At 33.3% G+C, this 26,103-nt stretch overlaps 1 protein-coding gene across 4 annotated transcripts in view; it reads right to left on the bottom strand.

The window, feature by feature from the left end:
* Positions 1–26,103, bottom strand: part of FAR1 (fatty acyl-CoA reductase 1) — a 57,981-nt gene that overhangs the window by 10,336 nt on the left and 21,542 nt on the right. For 3 of the 4 annotated variants that reach the window (XM_037156993.2, XM_037156990.2, XM_037156991.2), the window contains 8 exons: positions 21,318–21,493; positions 16,073–16,252; positions 12,690–12,867; positions 11,539–11,583; positions 11,299–11,417; positions 10,106–10,173; positions 8,406–8,577; positions 1,505–1,634 (listed from right to left, as the gene is read on the bottom strand). In XM_037156993.2, the coding sequence (XP_037012888.1) occupies positions 1,505–1,634; positions 8,406–8,577; positions 10,106–10,173; positions 11,299–11,417; positions 11,539–11,583; positions 12,690–12,867; positions 16,073–16,252; positions 21,318–21,493 (1,068 nt within the window). Of the gene's footprint in view, positions 1–1,504; positions 1,635–7,924; positions 8,097–8,405; positions 8,578–10,105; positions 10,174–11,298; positions 11,418–11,538; positions 11,584–12,689; positions 12,868–16,072; positions 16,253–21,317; positions 21,494–26,103 lie in introns of all 4 variants that reach the window. The other variant, XM_037156992.2, reaches the window with a different exon arrangement.

The following is a 26,103-nucleotide window of genomic DNA, read 5'->3' as shown; positions in this document are numbered from 1 at the left end:
TTTCACAAGATAAAAAACAATGGTTAAGTATTTTCCTGAATTGCTAAAAAACATCAAACTTCAGATCTAGGAAGACCAACCACAAGATAAAATTTTTAAGTCTTTTCTTTTTATTTTGTTTATTTTTATTTTATTGTTGTTCAAGTAAAGTTAGTTGTCTGCATTTCCCTCCTACCCCAACCATCCTCACCTCCCTCCTCATTCCACCTCCGCCTTGGTTTTGTCCATGTGTCCTTTATGATTGCACAACAAGATAAAATTTTTAAAATTATACCCATATTCATAGTAAAACTGCAGAACATTAAGCACAGAGAAAAAAAAATCTCTTGAAAAAGAGCTAGGTTTGACAGATGACCTGAAAGGCAGCAGCAATTTAGACTGACTTTTCAACAGCAACAACATAAGACAGAATATGAAAAGAAAATTACCTTTAATGCTTAAATCATTTACAAAAACAAGGGTAAAATAAACATGTCATACAATCAAAAACCTAGAGTTCACTATTAACAGACACCCTGCTACACCATATTCTGTCACTCTGGGTATATACACATATGTTTTAAGATTTTATTTTTTTATTTTTACAGAGAATGTAAGGGAAGGAGAAAGGGAGAGAAACATCAATGTGTGGTTGCCTCTCAGGTGCCTCCCACTGGAAACCTGGCCCACAACCCAGGCATGTGGCCTGACTGGGAATTGAACCAGCCACCCTTTGGTTTGCAGACCCGTGCTCAATCCACTGGGCCACACCAGCCAGGGCTGATGTAGCTGCAGCCAGAGCTACTCTGGGTATATTCTTAAGGCAGAAAGAAAATGATCCAAAAGAGATCTGACAGCAAAGACATTGGTAACCATATAGTTAAATCTAAAGAAAACTGAACAAAAATAATCATTTAGTAGAAAACTAATGTATAACCATATAACTTAATGGAGGTTATAATCACACCTAAAACACTTTAAGGTCCTGAATATCACTGAGGAAGAGGCTACAGAAATTGCTTAATTTAGACTTTGTTAGGTATACACATTAAAATATATTAAGGTAAACTCAAAAAGAACACACACAAAAAGTTCAAGTTTCAAATTAACAGGAGAAATGTAGAATGATAAAAAGTAAAAGAGCATACAAAAAATAATTTCTGAGAAGAGGTTTTTCTCAAAACTCAAAGAAACCAAAGTATTTGGGGGGGGGAGTAATGCTAAAGAAGCTAACATTCTCTTTCAACCTGACATTAAAATAAATAAGAAAAACTGAACATTTCAATCATACTTTAAAAATAGCTCTGCCAGAGCCAAATACTTGCACCTTATAAATTCTAAGGTAAAGCAATTTTATTTCATCACCAACAATTATGATTGAAGCTCTTAATGAGAGACTATAAAAAGATCAATGACTTTCTTATTGCATAATGGTTGTGGAAAATATGCAATTACTTCTCAGCTTGTGGATGATTGTCTAATTAGTAAGCTATTTATTTACTAATATAAACCAGAAAATACTTGCCTTTTTATCTTCAGGATTTAGTTGATTCATTAACATAATGACATTGTCAGTATTCCAAACCCAAGAATTACTTGTGAAATATTCAAGAAACACCATAGCTTTGTGAAGACGAGTTATTGTTTTCATCATCCTGTATTGTAAGAAAATGAGATTCGTATTTTGCAAATATTAGAAAAAAGTCTCATCACCACCTGTGGCACCAGTTTCTAAACTGGAACATTAACAGTAAAATCATAATACATAATTCAACAAATGCACCAAACTGACAGGTAATGAGAATATTTCTGTATTTGGGAGAATATTACATAAGCACAAAATCTGAAAAAATTTTGAAGCGATGGTAAATGAATTTAATACCACCAAAATAAAGGTCTTTTGATATATGAAACTAATTTTGAAAGGAAATACAATGTTTTAAGATCAATTTTCTTAAAGCACATTATACTAAAATTTCCTGTGAATTTATAACATTGTATTACATTATACAGAAATATTCATTCTTTCTATCTATATACATATTAAGTAACTTTCTCTTTAACATTGACAAATACGAATCTTGGACTCTGGTTGTGTCCTGAAATCAATGACTCATCCTGAAAACTTTCTGAAATAGACATTTACTCATTTTCCCAAATCCCCAATATTCATCCTTATAGAAATAAGGGCACCTGATACTATCTTGTTCCTTTCTGAAAGGATGAAGGACCTTAATCTTTCAATTTGTCATTTTATATATCGCTGCTCACTGTAAGTCATTGATATCATAACACTAACCTGAGCAGTAACATCCATGTAATGATTACCTATGATAAGTAGCTAAAGAGGAAGAATTTTTTATAACAAAGCACACAGTAGAAATTCCTAACCTCTGATAAACAGAAAAATAATTTGTGAAGAAATACTCCCCAAGAAACCCTCAATTTATAGTCCCCCAATATGGATTAGCATTATATATAATTTAGAGAGTCCCAAAATCAAGAACTTTAGAAATGGAGAAAAACCAGACATTAGAAATGGGGGGCAAGGGGAGAATCAAAATAGTAACATAGTTAGATAAGCAAATCTTTTGACACATTCAGTACATCTACAAAGATACCCTTAATCCAGAAAATTGAGAAAAATGAGGTAACACAGAGTATGTAAAAAAAAAACAACCCTAACTTTATACAAGAAAGCAAGTACAAAACAAAACCTCCATTAAACATGAAAAGAATTATTGGGCCTCAAAAGGCTTTATTTGAACAAAATAGTTCATATGGACAGAAAGCCTTGGTGGAAAAATATAAGACATGCTACTTTTAGAAAAGAGATTAAATAATTTTTTCTAAAACAATGACAGAAAGATACAAGAAATTTGTTATTAAATCAATTATCAAATGTCACAGCCAGTGTAGGAGAAATTAATCACACATATACACATATTTGGCTAACATGGCTTTCCAACATACATCTTACTTAAGCTTTTCTTTTTAACTCCTTTTTCACTGACAATTCTCACCTAGTCTTCAGATTCAGTCATGTGACATAACTACCCTAAAACCAATCACTGTTTCAGCCATTCAATAACAATTACAGTAAAAAATTAGAATAGGAAAAGGAAATTTAAAAGGCCACATATGTGTCAAGTTCACAGACTATCAAACCTAAGAAGATAAAAAGAAACAAAACTTTGCACCATTATTCTTTAGTTAAATATGACGTAAGAGCAAATGCCTGGGATGATATTGCCATATATGTGTATATTTAAGTATTTATTTATTCTTTATTATGGCAACCCACAAAAATAATCAATCACAATCCTCTAAAGTAGGGCAAGATCTCAGTGGTCATCCAGTCCACGGTTTCTCAACCTCATCACCAGAGACATTTTGTGCCAGATTAATTCTTCATGGTGAGGGCTGTCCTGTGCATTCTAAGATACTTCACAGCATCGCTGGTCTCTACCAACTCAATGCCAGTAGCATTTCCCCAAGCTGTTGTGATAACTAAAAATATCTCCAAATATTGTCAAATGTCCCCTGAGGGGGCCAAAATTGTCCCCTGTTGAGAACCACACAAATTTAAAAAATATTAGGGCCATAGAATTTAAACTAGAAAGAGTTAAGCTAAATAACTAGAAAAACAAGACTATGGAATGATTTCTTATATGTCATTTTTGACAGTGATGAAATATCTACTATATTTTAAGAGCTGGAGTAAATAATTTATACTGTTTCTACATGTAATATCATGCATCCCAGTCCCTAAAGAGTATTACCCAGGAATCTGTATGATGCATATGGGTTGTACTTACAAATTTAGAATTATATTAAGATATAAAGCAAGCCAGATTTTTATCTAGCTGACACTCAGAACAAAGTAAATGAGTAAAATGGACACCATGAATGACTGACATTAGCTTAATGTAGAAGTAGGCATTATACTACAGCCCCAATATAAGGTATAAAGCCCAGTACCTTGCTCAGTAAATATCTGAATAATATAAATTATACAACTTTGTATTTAACATTTATAAAATTGACTAAACAAAAAACATTTATGTTTCTTTTTGCTTTTGGACTATAAACTCCCAGAGGTCAAAGATAATTCCTGATTTGAAAACCTCACTCAGGGCAAACCTCAGATAAGATTCTTTATTTAATGCTTCCTATTTGGAGTATATTTTAATTTCAAAGGTGGCTGCAGTATTATGATCCCATTCTACATATTCACCTATAATATCACCTTGACTATCTTCCCAACAAGAAGTGAAATGTAACTTACACCCAATAGAATGAGGTAGAAATGACACTGATTTTCAAGGGTAGGTAAAAAAAAGTGAAAGAGCTTTCTGCCTTGCTTACTGTAAGACTCACCCTTGAATCCTTCAGTAGCCATGTATGTTGTCCAACTCCCCTAGAAGCTGTAACATTGTGAGGAAGCCCAAGCTAATCCACGTGGAGAGAGCACATGAAGAGGCTCTGACACTACATGAAGAGAAAGGCCACCCCAGCTACTCCCTTCTTCTCCTTTTCCCTTCCCTCCAGTGTACTTTCTCCAGTTCCTATCTGACTACAAACACTTGAAAGACTCTGGGACAGAACCGCACAGCCAAATCTTTCTAGAATTCCTGTCCCACAGAAATCATAAGAGATAAAGAAAATGATTGCTGTTTTAAGATACTAAGTTTGAGTGATTTGCCACGCAGCACAGATAAAAGGAACAGATCTTAGTACTGGGAGTGTGGGGATGCTATAATAAAAATCTAAAACATGTAGTATTGGCTTTAGGATCAGGTGGTAGACAGAATCTAAAAGGTTGTTGAGGAGACCACTGGCAAAACCTAGTAAACCAAGAAAAGAATTTTAGTAGAAGTCTTAAAGGGCTTTAATGAACCTGTTGGTAAGGCCTTAAAGAAAATTGACAAAAAAATGTACGGAGTTGGAAGAACAAAAACTGTCACCTGTGGTAACATGAAAAATAGAAACTGCACTAACTTGATGATCTAGCCAAAAAGATTTCCTCAAAGAGGATGAATTTGAAGAAGATCTTTAAAAGTTGAACTATTTGTCTAAGTCGAATTTAGAGACAATGTAAAACATCAGCTGGGAATTCTTTTAAAAAGTGTCTTCTGTGCATAGGTCAAATCCAGAATGGATTTGTAAGACTGGAGATGGAGATTTGTAAGAATGGAGATGTAAGACTTTTGGCTTAAGACCTCAAAAAGATCTAAGGTAGTATCTGAAGAAAACAGAAGAAATAAAATGGAATCACTATAGTCAAGCAACTAAATCACTAATATCAACTATGCAGAGGCATGAGGAAAGAACACTATTCCTGTTTTAACTAGTCTGAGAACTTAAACTTTGAACTTTTCAGTCCTGTGTCAATGCCTGAATATACATCAATTTATTGTTTGCAAATACATGGATATATACCAGACCTCCAGACAACCCTCTGATAACCCCGTAAAGGACTCACATATATCCAGAGCACCTGACATCCATTATCCATATGACTGGATATAACCAGACCTCCTGATACCCATCCTCCAGATTCCGGACCAACCAACATCTGACAAATAACTGTCCTGGCCCTATCCCAGGACTGCAGGACCGATTCTTCTGAAGAAGTACTTTTTACTATAAAATCTCTTAACTTTTCTTTCTTCTTTGGAATATTTTCGGTATTGCCTAGTTGTTTCCAGTTTGCAAACCCTAAAACCCTTGAAAAAGTCTTTATCATTTATTTCTAGCCAAAGTCTCCAGACTCTGAATTCTTTCAAAAAGAACTTCATAGAACCTTTCAAACAAAAGGCTTACTCCAGATCCTAAAGAAGTGTCTCACAGAAACCACACTATTGCCCTGGCTGGTATAGCTCAGTGGATGAGCACCGACCTGCGAACCAAAAGGTCACCAGTTCAATTCCCAGTCAGGCCACATGCCTGGGTTGTGGGCCAGGTCCCCAGTGGGAGGCACCTGAGAGGCAACCACACATTGATGTTTCTCTCTATCCCTCCCTTCCCCTCTCTCTAAAAATAAATAAATTCTTTTTAAAAAAGATTAAAAAAAAAGAAACCCTACTATTTAAGAAGCAGGATCTAAGAGACTAGTTTAAGGATCTAAGAGACAAGTACCTAAGATCTAAAGGTGTTACTCATAAGTAATCTCATAAAGAACCCAAGACAGAGAAGGACATGTCTCAAAGAGAGTTATGGGTATGGTTTTGGTCTAATGGAAACTGTTTTAAAATGAATACCTGGGAAACCCAGAGTTTTAAAAGGAATCATCAAGAAGCCCCAGTGGCCTGATGAATAAGGCATTGGCCTCCTAAAAAGAATCATTTCAGCTTACACTTAAAGGGAAAAGGACAGTACAAACTGAAAAGAGGCCTCTGAAAAGAGGCCTCTGGATCAAGGATTAACAAACCAGAGCCTTAGGGCCAAATCCACCAAGTTTTTTTGGAACACAGTCATGCTTATTCAATCACATATTGTCCATGGATGTCAAGGTGAGTGATTGCAAGGTGAAATCTACAATTAGGAACAGAGTTAAGTAGATGCAACAAAACCATACAGGCCTTTAAAGAAGCTGATCCCTGTGCCCTGGGGACTCCAGCCTTTTCTGGGCAAGAATTAGGATAAGAAGGCTACTTGGTTACCAACACAAGAGGAAACACATTGAAAGAAGTAATCAAATCACTGCTGCTGTTTTAAGCTACTCAATTTGAAATGATTTGTTATGAGGTAACATCTAATATAAATTATTTAATAAAGTTTAGTTACTCTCTCATTTTTTAAGTTTACTACTTATCCTTCCATTCTTTTTTCTGTAAGGCGTTGTGATATATTTAACCTGTTTTCCTATTTGATCTAGTTTTGACTTTTCTGTTCTAAGTTACAACAATTTTATTAATATCAAAGAAACATGCATTGTCATCACTCATAAATTACAGCTGTGTTTTAGCCACACAGAATGCTGCTAGGGACAAACATTGTACTTTTCAGATCATTCTAGAAAACCTGAAAATAACCTGCATATATTGGCAATCTTTTTTCCATTAAGCATTTCTTTACTAAAGTTCTTCAACACCCCTCACATTCAATACTACACATATAGAGTTAAGAAACAATGCACAACTGAATCAACAGAAAATCCCTCCAAGTAACTCAGGTCCTGATATGTTATAAATGGTAGATATCTGACTTTTATTTTTTAAGCAGTTGATGAAAGTTCTGGAATCAGCATCTTCTTGATACATAAATATTCAATTTCTGAACTCCCCAATTAAAGAGCCTACTGTAATGCCAATGTAGTCCAAAACTATTTTATGAGACATTTCATTGTAATTGTGGTAAAAACAGGAGGCCTTTATGTAAGTTTGTGGTGTTTTGATAAAAAATAAAAGAAAGCAAAAAGAAAGCCTATAACAACTATAAGAAAATAGAAAGTTTTTCATCTGTTAACTTTTTTAAAAAATACAGTATTTTCAACTTGGAAATTAGTCAAAAACTATATCATATTATAAGCTGAATGGGCAACTGAGATAATTCGAGCAATCAATTTTCTAGAAGAATCCTATGTTTTTCATATAAAACTGCAGAGTCTACTTAAAGCAAAACATTTTACCCATAATCCCCTAAAAAACTACCCCTATATTTTTAAGGGGAAGAGGATAAGGGCTCAATTTCAGCTTATAATAACAATGACAACCTTGATGTTGGACATTTCTAACTGGGATTTTGGAGGATCAATAAGCTGAGATCCACAGTTAGTCTCCTCGAATATCCCCAATTTCTAAGAAATGTCCTAGCATCCTGATTGTGTGATTAATCAGGTTAGTAATTCTAAAGGTAAAGCTCATGCTAGCGACTTTTTGTCTCTCCAGCAAGCTTCCACCACCTTACCAATACATAGTGTATTTATTTCTATTCTTCTTACCACGGTTTCTGACCTGTCAACCTGAGTGCAAGATCGAGCAATAATGCAGGTACTGTATGTTTGACACCCTTCCAATAATGAAGCAATAAGTTGTTGGAATAAAAGTTAATTTTGGGGCGCCTGTATACTTGGTTTAAAGGATTCATCTTGAAGGAATGAGCTAGATAACATCCTGTAGGAAAAATAAGCATCAAAGCATTTTGAATGTTATTTGTTATTCAGCAAAAAATACCTAAAGTTAAACCTAGAATTCAGCACATGACAGTAATTATCATCCAAAATTTAGAATATATTAAGAGTGAATCACAACACTACCTTTGCTTTTCTGGCAAAGTCTTAAACTCAAGAGTCTTCTCATTCATAAAAGGCCATTAAGCCTTGTCATATGCATAAACAAATAGAAAGTTAATATGCATTTTAGTGTAAGCACGGGTTGTTTAACAGTCAGAGGAACAGATAAGACAGAGCTAGTCACCATTACCTTGGGCTTCTTCCAGTCATCCTGAGGTAGGTATCATACAGGAATGCTGGGGCCTTATGGCTTACAGCAATCCAGTAATGATATAAAAGGTGATTGGAGGTTAGATTTACATTGGGCCGTCTGAAGGCCTGTTCGAGAGGATTCCTCTTGAAAGTGGAAATTACATGGTATTCTGAGGAAGAAAAGTTGTGCAACAGCTTTGATAATAACCATGTAATAAAGTTTTGAAAAAAATCATGATTTTACAAAGCAAAATATTTTACCAAAGATGTCAGAGTTTGCTCATTTAAAAAAAAACTTTTCTACTCTCTATAGTAGCTAAGAGAATATGGGTATTAGACTGCTGAACTCAAGTGGTTTTAGAACTGCCACTATTTAGGAATTTTATTTAGATGAATTTTTGCTAAAATTCACTCTTAAAAATCCTTTTAATATTTTACCTATGTCAGTTTACAATGTCACTTTCTATTTCACTTCTCATGATAGCTTCTTTCTTTCTGTTCCTCTTTCCAGATTCTTATTATTGTACTTACTTAAAAAAGAAAAGGAAAATCATCATCCTTTGCTTATGAATAATTAAGTCATACATAACTTAATTATGAAGCTCAAATTATGGAAGCTCAATTAACAAACATCAGCAACTTAAAACAACCCAAATTAACTTACGCTGTAATTTATTTAGGTTACGCAATGTCAACACAATCAAATCTATAATCACCTATTAATAATTTAATGGAAATGTATATTGAGATATTCACTAAAAATAATGTTCAACTTAATTTTTGCTGAACTTTATATCACAATGAAAGATTACAAAAACCCCTCTCGTTTAAAGTGTCTTAAGATTTTAAATATTGTAATTATCATAAAAGTAAAATCTTCCCAGATTTTTTCCCCTTATATGCTCCAAAGGTCAATCCTTAAATTGAAATAAAAATGTCCCAGAAAAAATCTTAGAATAAAGGACATAAAAGGTTTACTTTAACATCAAAGTTGCTCTACAACATTAAGAAAAATTGTTCAAGTAGAGGTAAAATAAGACTATTGCTAAATCAATGTTATAAATATATTTTACTTTAAATTTGAAAACATAAACCAACAACTTAAAAAAATTTCAGTAGGGCTATACTATTCCCATTTTAGAGCAAGTAACACAGCCTACACACTACCTGATGAGAATTTTAAATTTAAATTGATTAATAGAAAAAATTCTAGCAAAATACATCCTATACGCTAACTGCTTCATTTATTACTCTTTGGACCACTAACCATTTCCTGTGATATACCAGCTCTTGTAGTTGGAAGTGCTATTGCCTAAGGAGAGGCACCCATAGCACTGAAAGTGCCCATGACAGAAAAATAGCACTGTTTCCATGCCACAGGTATTATGACTGCTGCCACAAATGGCAGCAGAAAAACAGTAAGGGTCAAACAAGTACAGCGGGGTATTTTTAAATTTGTAAAAACAGTACTAAGTGTAAGGCAGTAGTGGTAGATATTCCTATTGGGACAATGCTCCAACCAACTAAACTACCCAGCCAGAGCCTAGTAGATATTCTTGAGATAGCAATTAAAATAAGAATAAATTGGGAACTCGGTGGCCTTAATGTCTCATGGATTCTTCTGACATAAAAACTCAGAGAATATTTTAAGTTCTTTAAGATTTATTCTAACATTCAAAAACACAAGTAAAATCATACCAACTTCACCCCAGTGGAAAGGATTAGTGCTGCCTGTTGTACAATTATACACCATGATGTTCCTTGGTCTGGAAAAAAAAAAAAAATCAAAGCAATGAAACATAAAAAGAGGCCAAACTTGTCCAATCTAAATCTTACATGATATTCAAGTAGGAAAAATGAGAATGGGTACCTTTGTTACATTATTTTTTAAATTTTCCTTAAAAAACTGATTTTTGCCATCTAGATAATTATTTACACCCTTTTCCCCTCTCCTAGTAACAGTATTACTTATTTAAAACATACAGACTTTTCTTTTTATATTTTTCTTCTTTGTATCAGTAGAAGTGTCAGTCTTTAAATGTAAGAAAAACAACAAATAGTCTCAGCTCTTCCTGTCTCCTTTCCAGGTTCACAGGCTCTAGCTGAAAATATGAACCACATTCCCTTTTACCAGAAACCGTAGTCATATAATCATATTCTTCCTTTTTTAAAATATAAAAAATATTGACTTCAAAAATAAAGGCAGTCTATTACCATATTTTTCAGACCATAAGACGCATAACTCAGTTTTAGGAGGAAAATAGGAAAAAAATTTTGAAGCAAAAAATGTGGTAAAATATTTAATAACATAAATAATATAATATTTCACCAATGTAAATGTAAACAGAACTCAACAGCAGCATTAACAACCATTATTCCTCCCCGATTGCGGGGGGGTGTCTTATAGTCCAAGAAATCTGGGTTAGTAGAAAACAAAAGTCACCGAGACTCTTAAAGTTTAGGTTGTTACCTGTAAATGCTATTATTCCCCTTTAAAAGGAAGCCCTTGACTTGATTAATGCTGCTCTACTGTGACATTTGCTGTATGTAAGTCATTCTCTGTGGATTTTTAGCCCTTTATGCCAAGTTCATATCAAGCTTTAGTCTGGATTAAAAAAATCATCGGGAGTAGGGGTTCATTTTCACTGCCTAATGAACTTGTCTATCCTGTAGGTAGTACATGAGAATTAATATTAACTCTTAATTACTGCTGATGATGGAACCACCTGATATTATTGCCTGTAATAAGCCAACTCTTACAGTTGGAAGTAATAATGCCTATACATATTAGCATGGGAGTATTAGGACTGAGGGATTAACATTAGTCAATAGCTCTGTTTTCCCTTCTCAGTTACCGTGTATTTACCAAGCGACACTGTCACCTCATATACCTATTAACTCCGGAGTACCAGGCTGCCGCAAGACTTGTGTTGACAACTACATCTACAGGAACAAGATCTGCAAGGGCACTGTTGGAGGCACGCATTGTTCGAAGAATTCCTTTCCCTGCCTTTGTTAAAATTAAAAACAATACCTTAAGATATACAAGCCAGAGTACATATATAATATAAAGATATATAGAAAACAGAAAAAATATATAGAATATTAAATAAATCAAAAGGTTTACTTACCGCAATAAAAAGACCACTCGGTCCATTAAAGTTATCAATCCATCCCTAATACCAAAAATAAAAAAGGTAAGCAGTTTATAAATATTATGAAACTAGAGATTTATTATGTGACATCTACAATTTCACATATATACTTGGTAATTTTCTTTTAAAAACTAAGAATTAGATTAGATTCTGGCCAGACTATTTCTCTTCATCCCAAATAGAAGCACTCCTTCTCTGGGATTGCAAGTGGCTAGGTAAAATCATTTTCAGGGGTTACCTACTTCAAACTTCCATTAACTCTCTACAAGGAGATTTTATAAAAAGGAATTTATAGCTGTCAAAAATTTTTGCTAAATGAAGCCTGTTCAAGTTTGCTTTTATGTGATTTACTGATGCAGTATCCTACGGGAAATGGTAAATTACCATCAAAATTACTGAATAAAACAGAGGAAAATAGAATTGTCAAAGGTACACAAGGCACGCTATTACTTACTACCATTACAGAAACCTAGATTTTTCCTAAATCAATTTATCTATTAGTTTATATATTTATGTTTCCTCTTATTCCAGGAAACTGAAATGCCTTCTTTTTCTAGAGCAAATTCTCATAGAAATCTCATATCTTTCTTAGCTTGTGACCTACACAGGAAAGTCTACAACTTGGAAGACTTGCCTCTTTTTGGCTGTAAAAAGCAAATGAAATAAGATCCTGAATATTCTCATCTCTATTCCCTTCACTTCTGCAAGGGAAGATAATCAGCAAATAATCTTAAAAGTCAACAAATGGTGGAGTGTCAAAAGACCAAGCTTGGCAATCACAATAAATAATATCATTCACATCACAACTATGATGTTGATCAAGACTACATCACAGTCTTCAGCTTTCAAATAAGATTTTAAAATGTTAATGGTGAGAGTATATGGTATTTGTCTTTCATCGTCTGGCTTATTTCACTGAGCATAATGCTCTCCATTCCTAAACACACAGCATTAAATTAGAAATAAAAGTACCAATGAAAGTGTCTCAGTCTATGAATGGAAACAGCTTTGTCATCTTCTACCATACTTAGTGAAAAACATTTACTCTTAACTACCAACTCCTTAAATATGGAGTTATGACTAAAAATTTTCAATTTCAATTATTTGAAAGATTTCCAACAACTTACTGGAAAAGGTTCTTTCCAACTGGCACCAACAATTGATGGCCTTACAATTGCCACATTTAGCTTTGCTCCTTCTTGTTGTACAACATATTCTGCCAATGCTTTTGTGTATATGTATGTATTAGGTCTGTCACCTATTAATTTGGGCGTGATATCATTTACTAGGCCATCATCCATCCACCTGGTAAACAAAGAAATTACATGCAAAAAATTTTCAGATATTTTACTATTAAAAAAACCCACTTACTTTGCACAAACATATGTGTTGCTGACTCTGATTTAACTTTTACTAAAAATATGGAAGTTAGTCTTCCTTTCATTACACATCAACTTTAAGTCCACATCTCTTATACCAGTCTCTATAACCAAAAAGGTATGAAAACCTAGTGTTCTTTCATAAATCATATGGTAGGGAGCAAAGCTGATCTGAACTGATTTATGAAAAATTTTAATACCACCTTGTGTAAATATTCATATACGTCATATGTACTTGATCAGGGTTGCTACCCCAGTTCTAATTACATTTATTTTATATTATACAGTACATAGAATCTATATTCTATTCTTTCCTAAAGTCCCAAAAATTCCAAAAATACATCTGGCCCCATGAGTTTCAGATTAGAAATTGTAGTTCTATATATATCCATGGAACACTATCACATATTAATTATATACTTTTGCAATGAACTTACAATTAATAGAAAAGGTCTAGTGACCTCAGTATTTAAGGTGAAGCACTGGAAACTGTATGCTCTGACTGGCGAGACTACCAAAAACTAGGTAAACGATGAAAATAAATTGCACCATGCTATAAAAATTCAATTAGAGAATCATTTCCATCTGCAGTTATTCCTCTGGAATGTTCTCAGTAGTTTACATGCCTGTGGTATTATGTGCAGTATTCTAGTTGACACTTGTAGTCACCTCCTTCTACCCCAAACAAACCTGCCAAGTGGGGTGTAAGGGATTTGGCTATTTTTATTCCACCGCTCAAAAAACTTCCATTCTGTGGTCCCAGCCCTGTCACTCTTTTGTGCTGGAATTATCCCATCCCAGTCACCCCTCCTTTCACACCTCACAGCGGCAGTCCAAAAGTTCCTGAGCAATAAATACCTAGTGTGAACTAGAAAGTCCACCTGTGAGCTGGTCCTGTTGGTAATGTGGTAATTACAGAAAGAGGAGAAAAGGGACTTTTCAGTACCATTTGCTTTCAGAAACAGGGAATTTCTATTCTAAGGCCTTGAATTGATTTTTTCCCCCATAAAAGTTTGATAAGCTAATTTTTTAAAAGAAATGCCGTAAGTATATTGCACTATAGTTTAAAATTGTTAATGAAAGAAAAAAATTTCATTTTGAGTGTTACATGTTTTTAAAAATTAGATGTGAATGGGCACAAAGTATGAATATTTTGTTTCTTTAGGGAGGACATATGGAATGGGTTTGAGGATTTGGGATAGAAGTATTTTGCAGAGCTATCAATATCCAAGTAATTTTTTAAAAAAATAATAAAGGCATTTAAGCAATAAAAAAGTTCAATTTGAAACCTACATAAATAAAATTGCTCCAATTTTCTTAGTGTCTCTTAAGAAAAGGTCTACACTGAGAATCTGTAAAAGGAAGGGTGTATACTAGGTGACATCTATGGTCTTTCCCAATCTGAATATCTGATTCCAATATATTATGCACTTGTTTTCAGATACTTCTCCCTTACTGTCTATAAGGCTATGTATACATAATTATATACTCAGTGTATTGTCACTCTAATGACAGCCATACTAACTGATGACAAGCGTAAAAGAGATTATCAAGATAAATATTTTTCTGTTTGTGGAAGTACTTTTATGTGTGAAAGGAAAAGAATACTTATAAAACTGAAGAGCAGCTGCTAATCAACTTAGGAAAAACTCCATTATGGAGACAACTTTGAGAAATGGAAGAGATATTGCTATATTAAAAGAAAAAACAACAAACTACCTAATTGGAGGAAAGACTTTTTAGCCAGTAAGCCTCATCACTAAAGTGTGTTTATAGAGCCAATCCATGAGTTATCCTAAAATTATCTGTTAGTTAGATTTCTTTGAAAGCAAGGAAAGAAGAAATAAAATTATAAGGTTACATGCTTGCTCTCTCTCAGTAACTTAAATATTTGGATATCCTAGCCATCAATAAGAGAAAAATTAAAAGCTTTATTAACTTCTACTCAACTTTTTCTAAAGATATTAAAAAGTTCTGCCTACTAACCTGTGGAAAAAATGAGGTATTCAGGACCATCTAAGAAATGGAGTCAGAAAACAGAAACTAGGAAATTATCCTAAGAATTATCTTAGTAAACCTGTATACTTATTAATTTTATTATTATAATCTGCTTCCTCGTGAGTCACAAGAAAATCATAAAGAAAAGGGCCCGTGTGCTTATTTTAGGAGAAAACTTGAAGAAAGAGCTAAGTATACTCTGTAGCACCCTTAGGAAGAAAAGAATTGGACTGAGAAAGCAAAGAATGATAACTAAGGAGATTAAAGTGGATAGAATCTTTGGGAAGAAAGAAGACCTGAGGGGAAATAGATAAGGATAAAGGGGTAAAAAGACTACAGGTATATTATATGAGGATTAACAAATATGAAGATATGATGGATACTGAAAGGTTTTTATAATTGCAGTCTATGAAAACAGAAAGATTATTTTTGCTGATTCTTTGTTGTTTCACTTGACAAGAAAGCACAGGCTGAATGAAGCAAATGAAATCCTGGCCATGATATAAGCATACTTCACCCACTCCATATCCAAATATGTCTCATGCAATTAATTGTTAATAGGATCCAAGTCCTTGGAAAGATGACAAACAAGTAACACTCAAAATATCAATCAAAGGATCATGATTCCTCTGATTCTCTCATAATTAAAGGTACCTCTACAGATATATTCCAGTGGGCAAAATAAAAAGGATAATCTCTTAATAAATTACAACCTTTCTAATCAATAGGTAGTCATTAGTCTCCATGGGTATGAAGTACTTAGTCACTAGGATTGATTGCCTGGGAAACAGAGTCCCTAATATCATGAATAAATTTGTTCAAAGGCCTTCTTCCAACCACCACACCTGGTCAAAAGTGAAAGCTCCACACTAAATAACACCAACAGTTGTTTAGGTATAAATCTATACAATAAAAAAACTTAGTAGGTAAGTAATAATTTTGTTGAATGAGATAAATGTGTGTATATATATGCATATATATAGATATAGATATAGATATATACATGTGTGTATATGGGTGGAAAAAAGTGAAGGAGAAACTGAAATTGACCAACAGATACATATCTATATACACTTGGATCCAAAGTTTCAGGATCAAAGCAAATGTATATAAATTTCATCAAACAAACATACTCTAAAGAATCAATCAGCTTCTTGGGATCCACAGGAGGTGGGTAGACTACTTCATCAATATGCTTTCGATTGCAGTAGGCATATGCTGTTGACACATGCATGAACACTTCCAGATTCTTCATTTGTTGTGCAAGGAGAATAAGCTGTTGTGTAGCAATCACATTTAACTGAACAGCATCTCTGTAAAAAAAAAGTGACAACAAAAAAATTGGAAAGCTATGTCATTTATTTCACTTGCTTAAAACCAAATCTTACTTCCATTAGAGATAGAGATAAGAGACGGACATTGTTTCTTTACAACTAATCCCTTAGCTCAAATTTTGTGTATTTTATTTGAACCTGATATACACCATTCTATCAGAAATGTTTAAAAAGAAGTATTTTCTGATTATAAAATAAATCTCATTAGAATTAAATGAAAGTACAAATTAAGTTTTTTAAATTACCCACAAATAAACATAGATCATTTCTGCATCTTTGGCTTTTTTGTATCCATTTTGAAGTCATGTTAAACTTCTTTTGCATCTTGATTTCATGATATGAAGGTATTAGAATGTTTAAGTAATTTTAAAATGCTAATGCAGAGTCACCAATAAGTAAAACAAAGAAAACTCAGAAACATTAAATTGTAACATATAACCAAATAAGAGCATGTTTATTTCCTTCTTTGTAGCAATTAATCCAAACATCTTTTTAACACTAGTTAAAAAGAGATGTTATAATAAAACAGATCACATGTTAAAAGTTACATGCAAGAACCCAAAGTGATCTATATATTCCTTTCTTGAAATTTATTAGAAATACTTCCACAAATACAAAAGTAAGCATACAGAGAAAATATCAATGATGTATCATCTTGTAATAGCAATAGCCTAGAGAGCCCATACTCACTATGAATAAAATGATTTAATACAGTTGGTGTTTTATCACAATGAAAGAATACAGCCATTATAGTACTTATGACAACCATAAAACATGGAACACCTACATGAATATTTTAAAAATACATATATTACTAAGTGAAGCAAGATTAAGAACAAGACTCTGGAATAAGACCTGGGTTCAAGTCCTAGCTTGGCCTACCTATCAGCTAGGATCAGGTGAACTGGTGAATTCACTCAAGCACCAAGGCCTCAATTTCCCCATCCTTAAATGGGAACAATAATGGAATCTATCTAACAGGATTTGTAGAAAATAAAATGAAATCAATAATTTGCATGTATTTAGCATTATTGCTAACAGAGTCCCCAAACAGGCATTCAATACATTTTATAAAAGGTAATGAGATGGTGAATACTTGTTGCTTTCTATTAAACTTTTGTTTACAGCTTGATATTTGAAGGGGGAAAAGGTTGAAATACGCAATACCAATAACGGTTCGATAAAACTGGCATGGTACTATATTGTTATTGACTCTTTACCTGATAGTAACTGATCTAAAAGAGACTACGACAAAGTATTAGATGTCACAGAAATGATCGTTTTTAATCTAGTTAACATACTAAAATTAACTCAGAAGAAAAACTTGTTCTAACCCAAATTTTTCAAACAGAAATTAAAATTACCTAAATTTGCTGTACTAAGGTGAACATTACATAAATTCTACTACATCAACATGATGGATTATCACATTATGAAAATTGTAACTATGGAAAAAACTGAAATAGAGGATTATTTCTACAAGTTGAAATTCTATGTTTATATTTTATGTAAAACCATATATGTTCAAAGATGGATCACAACAAAAATTTTTTAAAAGTAAAAAGTTTTTAATACTTTCTAAAATTCTTACATTTGCTTAACAAAAACATCCAGCCATCCTTTTAAGTGGCCAGGATATGTCACAGACAGAATCTGGTCCACTTGACTATAAAGCAGTGCTTTGAAGTCTACTGCATTTGCAAAACAATGTTTTGGAAGAGGTATACAGAGAATACTCTGTTACAGGTTCCTAAGGATAGTACAGCAAGTTCTGGGTCACCAGGAAAAAGAAATAATTCACAAAAGGAAAAATTCCTGTGTCTTATTTTTCTCTTAATTTAATAGTATCCAAGAGCCTATGAAAACATACCAGAAGGAAATTTTTAAAAAATGAAGTAACTGGGTTAGGGTCTTACAATCATGAGTGTATTCTTTTTTCTTTCTTATCTCAACTGAGGAGGGAAATCTGTTCAAATGGAAATCCAGCCGAAAAGAGATTTGACAGAGAGGATACTATCCACTAGACTGCAAGGCAAAGTGTTATTTTCTCTTTCATTTGCAAAACAATAGGGGTAAGGACAGTAATGTTTTAGGATCAGAACACAAAGGATATTCTGTTCCTGCGGATGGTGACAGAGTTTCTGGGTCACTGAAAATAAGGAATAACTTGAGAGAAGAAACACATCCGGAGCCTTTCTACCCTCCACTCCCACCCGCCCACCCCAATCTGTACCTGAGAGCCCAAACCTGAAGGCATTTTGTGCCAACATTAGTAACTCTTACTATCACTGCCAGGCTAGTCACCTCACTATTTTACCACCATCCAATTTCTACTCTACTGAAATTCAGGCTAAGACCCTGACATGTCAGACCAGAAAGCACTTAGTACTAAATGAAAATAATATTTTCATTATGTTCGGTTACTTGGTAAATACATACTCAATAATAGTGGCTCTGGGGTGGGGGTTGGGGGTACATGAACACATTTTTGTAATTATGGTCCATCATTAACATAGAAACTACTTTTAGAAAGAAAGAGGGGGGAAGGAAGGAGAGAAGGAAAAGGAAGGAAAGGAAAACTTGAGCTGCCAGTAAATTTTCTTGCTCATCTGTCTTTTACAGATATGCTGGGTTGTTCAAAATCTGTGTTGATAATACTTCTAAGACTTTTAAATCTGAGATCTCACATTTTGTATGACACTCACCTGAGAGTTTATTAAAAATGCAGATTGTTGGACCTTATCCTCAGACACTTTTTAAGGTCTGAGGTGAAGCCTGTGAAACTTCATTTTCAGTAAGTTCCCCAGGCCATTCTGATCTCTCCTTCCCCTCTTCCCTATCTCAGAAAATACTACCTAGATGACACTTCATCAATAATTGCTGATTTTTAAAAACTTAACAAAGATATAGACACAGATGCCTAGGGACCAATTAATCTTAGGATAGGGGACTCACACACCTGTAATTTAAACCATGCCCAAGACTCTTGCTAAAAAAGTTACTTTTCAGTAATTCCTTATTTTCTATTCTATATTATGGTTATTTAAACATATTCTATTTCCTCTATTAGACCGTATAGATTTGTAAATAAAATCTGTGGGCAATTTATCTTGGTTTTTCCCAAAATAATGGTTATAGTGTGCCATTTTTAATTTGTGGCTTAACTTAAAAAAGTGGTTATAAAGAGTAACTGTTTTATAAGTAGTTATTACTGCCAATCTACAGACAGTATTTTAGACTGTCTAGCCCAAATCTAATGCTGTAGTATCACCACTAAAATTGCTTCATTAGCAAACAACAATTTCAATGATGAGGCTTTGGTCAGCAAACATACATGCCTTGACAAGAAAACAAAAATAATAAATTTCTTGTTTACTTGTCTACCCCATCCTCTATGGTATCTCTAGTAAAAGAAAAAAGAATAATCATGAAAAGGTTTCCTTCTCATTAATAAGTAAGCCTTGTTTACTTCAGGGGAACAGAAAGAAAGAAGGGACCTTGAAAGTATTGTAGTTTGGTCCTCCTCATAAAGGTTACTTTGATGAGTTTCACACTAATTAATGTTGTCTACTCCAATGAAGACTATGCATGCCACAATTATCTGGTAGCTATATATTTTTTTCTTGAAAACAGTTTCTAAAGGCTGTGTGAACTCTTTCTTTTGATTATGAAAAAAATTAAAAATCATAAAAGCTAGAACTGTGGGGGGAAAAATACCTGTTAGATTGACTATTTCATCCTAAAAGCCTACCTGGAATTACACTACCCAAAGATAATTGGCAAATATAGAAAGACATGTCTATAAATACACATATATATACACACATACATTTTATGAAAATGTGATTATACAATAGTTCTTACAAGGTTCTTTTGTCACTTTTCAATCATGAATACATAATAGCTGCATAAAAAGAACTAAAAAATAATAACAAAGATTACTAAATAATAAAATCAAGATCAGAATTAAGGTATGTGATTCCAAAGCTCACTACCTTTCGATTACACAATGCTGCCTCAGCTTCCTTAAGCATAATATAGATTTGCCTATACTATTACAGTTGGTAACATTAGCATGGAATAAAATAATGAATGAGAAAATACCAAATACATGAAAAACTATAAAGCACTATTACAGAAAAGTAAGGAACTATTTTGCAGTACCCTCACCTGGAATATAGGCAAAACACATTGTAAGCTTTGGCATTTAAACTATCACACTGTATAATGTCAATTAAGGTTTATACTTCTATATTAAAGACAATGTAGGGGATAATCTCAATTTAACTAATCAGAATTTAATTAAAAATCATTTAAAGAAAAAGGCCTTCAAGTGATTGTGAAACCTAAAGAAGTCTGCACCAATTTAACTGGCATAAGATCATACAATTAGATTAACATAACACTGCATTTTTTAACATACCATTAAAAAGAATGCTCTGAATTAAACACCATTATTTGAAACGCATATTTGTTAAATGTTTTCAAAATAGTAAGCATTTGGAATGTTTTTTTCTTAAAACAGATACCTTGAAGTTCAAATTATTTTTTAAATTACGTTCGATTTACCTTGCCCCTAACACTGCTGACAGTTTTAAAACAAAAACAAGGTATGACTTAAAATTTACAAGTTGTTTTATCTTCTACAAACCTGAGCCTAATTTTAAAAAATTTTCAGATGGACATATGTGGAGTAGAAAAATAAAGGTGCTGAAAGAATGGAGGGAAGAAGAAACTAACACTATTAGCTATTAAGACTAACACTCCTACCCAAGGGGAACTTTTCTTTCTTCTACTCTGTAACTCCCATTTCTCGCCTTCCCCGTCCCATAATTACGTGTGATAATTTCTAATAAATATATACTAGCTATCCAATATTTTTAAACTGATAACAAGGGAAATTCTTTTCTCACCATGTAGGACACTGAAAGCTACAAGTGACAGTTTTAAATCACTATCAAAACAACTTGACTGAAAAATAGAGTTCAAATTAAATCTTTTAACCATGCTGAAGTTCAAATATCAGAGAAATATCTTTACTTACCTTAAATTTTCATTAAACCTTACTGTAGCTGCACAGTGGAATATAATATTGGTAGACTCTATGATGATCTCTTTATCTTCTTCACTAAGAGCCAGTTTAGGCTGGGTAAGTTCACTGTTGATTGCTACAATTTTCTCCCTAAAATCTGGATTTTCATCTCTCAATCTGTCAAAAAGCTATCAAAGGGGAAAAAACAGTTTAGGGCAGCATTTTTGAACCTTCTAAAACCCATTATCATCTCCCTTCTCCCCACAGAGTATCATTAGTTTTAAAACTTCAACTATACAACCCCTAAGGTTCCCATTCTTAACTTATCATTCTGTATCGAAAACACCCTATGAGGCCCACATTACTGTCCCCATTTCATAGATGAGGAATCTGAGCAATCAGAGAGGTTAAGTAACTTGCTCAAGATACAGAGCTGGTAATTTGTAGAGATAAATTTGAACTGTCTACACCTTTGTTGATTATATTATCCCTCAGAACAGACTTAAGCAGTACAAACATCAGGACAGTGTTTAAAAAGCTCATTCAGATTTCTAAAATCCAGACTTTACAAGGTAAAACTAAATAAGTAAATAATCAAATATAATTTTTTAAGTAATAAAATAGGGGTAAATATTACTGTGCTATGGGACTGCCTAGGAAGATAGCACTAACCCAACTTGGTAAAGACCTGAGATTATGAAGAAGAAAAAATTAGTGTTCCTGGCATAGGAAATACCATGTACAACCACTTAGAAGTGAGAGAGGACTGACATATTTGAGAAACTAAAAACAATTCAGTAGGCTTGGCCAATGACTGGAGATGGAGGATAAGGAATGCGAACTCCATGAGGATTGGGACAACATCTATTTGCTTAGCATGCAGGCCCTAAATAGCAAAACATAGATATTTGTTACGGAAATAAATTCACTAAGTGGAAAACACTGGAAGTAAAAGAAGTACAGTTATGAAGATTCAAGTTTTTGAAGGTTTTTCAAAAACTGTTTTGTGAATGTTGAATATAAAGTGCCTATATTATACCCCAGAAGACAGGTCTAGTACAGGTAACTGGTTCTGTCAGTCTGGAGTTCAGGGAAGAGAGAGCCAGACTGATACAGATTTTACTAACCACACACAGGCAGCCGTGGAAGTAGCAGTGACAGGTACAGACTACATAAAGCTTTTTCCAAATCTAATTTAAGACACAACCACTCATCTGACATAAAACAGTGCTCAGTAATCACCAAACTGGACCTACTCTGAAGAAATCAAGGCCTAGAACCAAACTTTGAAGAATATCAATATTTAAGGGGCAAACAGAGAAAAAAGAACCCAAGGAATGACCAGAAAAGTACTTTTAACACCTTGAATACACTTTTTTATTTCATCTTTTCATTCTTCCAGATTGCCAATGACCTTAAATTCCCCTTCTTACTTACCAGGTATCTCCACCAAGACATGATCATGCTGCTTCACAAGTTACATCAAGAGTAAGATTCCTTACATGTAGCAAATCTGAGCTTAAAGCATTCTAGTAAGTTTTGTTTCTAACCCCAACTTCATTCTCTAAGTCTTTACTGCCAAGTTTAGGTTCAAATTAATTTTGGATGTCCATAAAAGTCAACTCTCTCCTGAAAATACGAACATTTGTCCCTATCAAGTATATCCATAAAAATGTACCAGCAGGCTGTCCCCAAATGGTCTAAACACCACTGTACACTCTTAATGGCAGTTCTCAAGTGTGGTCTAAGCATCCTAGGAGTCCCCAAGACTATTTTAGGTAGTTCATAAGGTCAAAACTATTTTCACACTAACACTAAGACATTATTTGCATTTTTCACTTTTGTTCTCTTGCAAGTATAGACAGGAATTTTCCAAAGGCTACATGTGTCATGACAACCTCACTCTGATGGCTGATGGAATATGTGCTTGTATATTCTTTAAAATTTTGTTTTAATTTCTATTAGGATAAATATCAATAAGATATTTGAAGCAAAACTTAACAAAACAAAACCTCTTTGAAGCCCCCAATAATTTTTAAGAGTGCTTTAGGGGTCCAGAAACCTAAGGTTTGAGAATCACACTGCCTTCAATAAATAAACAATCTTTTAACCTATTTGGCCAATATAAAAAAGTAACCATAAGGTAATGATATCAATCTGCATTAAGCTGTCCTCAATTTACCAATTCAAATAATGTTCTTAAAAGGTATAATTAAAAGTCCCTGGGCGAAAGAAAGGAAGTCCCTAGAAAATAAGCTAGAAATTATATCATGTTTTTAAAACATGTCCTTACACTATTTTACCAAATAGTTTTCATTTTAAAATCATAGGGAACAGAGATTGGTCCATCTTCTCACTTGGGGAAAAAACTGAAAATGAACTTTGTACTTACCACATTTTAAGATGGCAAATTATTCAAACACAGTTATTTTGTTTATGTTGGTAAACATTGAAATATTAACTCCCATCTTACTTTTAAAAATAAGTACCTAGAAACTTCGAGTGATAATTCTTTGAGTTTAAAGTTAGTATCAGCTACACTTTTCTCATGTGTAAGTATAAATATTTGTCTGAAGCCCTCTTTCTCAAGTCAAATAAGCAAAAAAATTAAAAGGATAATAAACTAGCAATTTTATTGTATTTTAGGAGGCAGAAAGTGCACCTGGAGAGGAGTGCTGGTAGGGAATACTTTAGTACTTAATAGTTGACATGCTTTATACACTCCCAGTAAAATAAAAATCAGTGTTTGTCCTGATGCTCTTTCCACCTATCAAGCATTTCCCATCTCAGAGCCTTTGCCCCTACCATCTCCTCTACCTTGAACAATCTTCCTTCACATTCCCACAAGGATTCTTCTTCACTTCATTCAGGTCTCTGCCCAAATGTCATCTCAGAGAACTTTTCTGATCATCAAATCTAAAGTAGCACCTCTATCACTTTCTATCCCCTTTATCCACTTTCCTTTTCTGCAGAGTACATATCATTGTTCAACATGTTATTTATTCATTAATCTGTCTCCCAAACTAGGATGTAAATTCCCCAAATGCTAGAACTTAATTTTGTTCACTGCTATAGCTCTGGTAACCTGAACAGCCCCTGGTACATAGCAGGACTCCACATATCTTTGTGACGGGAGGAAGGAACACAAGTGCATGAGAGTGTGGGACAATGGGGAAGAATGTTACAAATGTTTTAGTAGCTATTTGAGTTATACTATCACTGAGTAACTCTCAAAAGAGTAGATGGTTTAAAAAAAAATCCAGAGAAAATTCATTTTTCCAGAAGAATTATTTATAAAGTTTTCATGAGGGGACAAACTGAATTAATAAAGAGTAAAGACAAAGGTAAATATTTTTATTTAATTCCATATTAATAGTATCAAATAATTTATTTTTATACTTCACTGTTAAAACCATGTGGGTCTAAGATTACCTCTTTATGAGAAAAGGAAAATATAAACAAGAAAAACAGATGCTCTGAACATAAGTGAAGTTTACCTTTGTGAACCAAAGTTATTTTTGAATGGAAATCATTCCCAATCAATAAATACCTCAGTAAACATTCTAAATACAGTTTAGTCTTTTAATTCATTCCAAGTCACCACAATATTTTATTATATTTTTATATATTTTTATTATAATGCTGTGATATTAAGATCATTAAAAATTGTATTTAAACACCCAAAAACTTCTATATAGGTCTGGTTTTTTTCTTCCTTTTTTCTCATAACTGTTCTTCCATTATCATACTTTATCACTCTTAGGAGATACACTTCTCATTAATGCCCTAACCCATAACTTGACTCTGCCTCCTGCTGTGTGTTACCTCTGTTAATTCTCCTACCTTCACACTCTTTTCTGCTCTTTGTCATCTCCTCTTCTAATTTTGTCAACTTGGACATCAACTACCATTAGCTTTGGGAAATTAGGCTAATATTACTCAGTGTACCAGCTACTCTTGCAACTAGTAAGCTATGCAATTCTAAAGACTACTTCCCCCATTGTACCACAAAGCCTTCTATCATGTTTCCCTTATTTTCTTTTTTTTTTTTTGAGAAGTAATGTTACAAAGTAGAAAAGTAATAGGGATTTGTTACCAAGTCATCTGTGTTATCTCCAATATCTATAAGCTACGTAACTTCAAATAAAATTATAACCTCTAAGACTCACTGTCCATATTTGTAAAATGGGATCTATCATCTGCCAGAGTCCAGACATTGGCCCAAATATATGTATGACCTTATAAATGGGAATAACATCAGACCAACCTTAGAGTTACTGTGATAAATACATGAGGTGCTTTGCACACAGCTCCCGACACAAGTATTCAACATTCTCTATTAACTACTTTATAGATTTCTACTAAAAGATCAAAACATACTGAAAAATAAATCTTGTCTAACATTTATTTATTAACTATAGAGAAGTGTTAATCTATAATTAATTATAATCTTTTGACACTTTTCAGTAATCTTTCATTGATTCAGAGGTCTCTGAATACTGTTTTTGTTTTTTAAACATAAATCACTGAATATTAAAAGGCACCACATATCTACCCAGTAGCTACAAAATTACATAGCTAATTACACTAAACTTACTATGAATCAGTGTCAGATAAATTAATTCATTTTGAGAGAATTTAAAACCTTATGATTATAAAATAACTTTACTCCAGCTTATTTCCATTTCTTCTTAGCAATACAGGGATAAGCAAAGGTAGGTTTGCAGTTATTTGTATGTAAAATAATATAATTAATAAATAATAATACAAGAATAAACTTTCATATACTCACTAATGT

Source organism: Artibeus jamaicensis, unplaced genomic scaffold, assembly GCF_021234435.1.
Source record: "Artibeus jamaicensis isolate MK-2021 breed Jamaican fruit bat unplaced genomic scaffold, CSHL_Jam_final contig_797, whole genome shotgun sequence".
Taxonomy (NCBI): Eukaryota; Metazoa; Chordata; class Mammalia; order Chiroptera; family Phyllostomidae; genus Artibeus; species Artibeus jamaicensis.
Note: the sequence above shows the minus strand (reverse complement) of the source record. Positions and strands in the feature narration are given on the sequence as shown.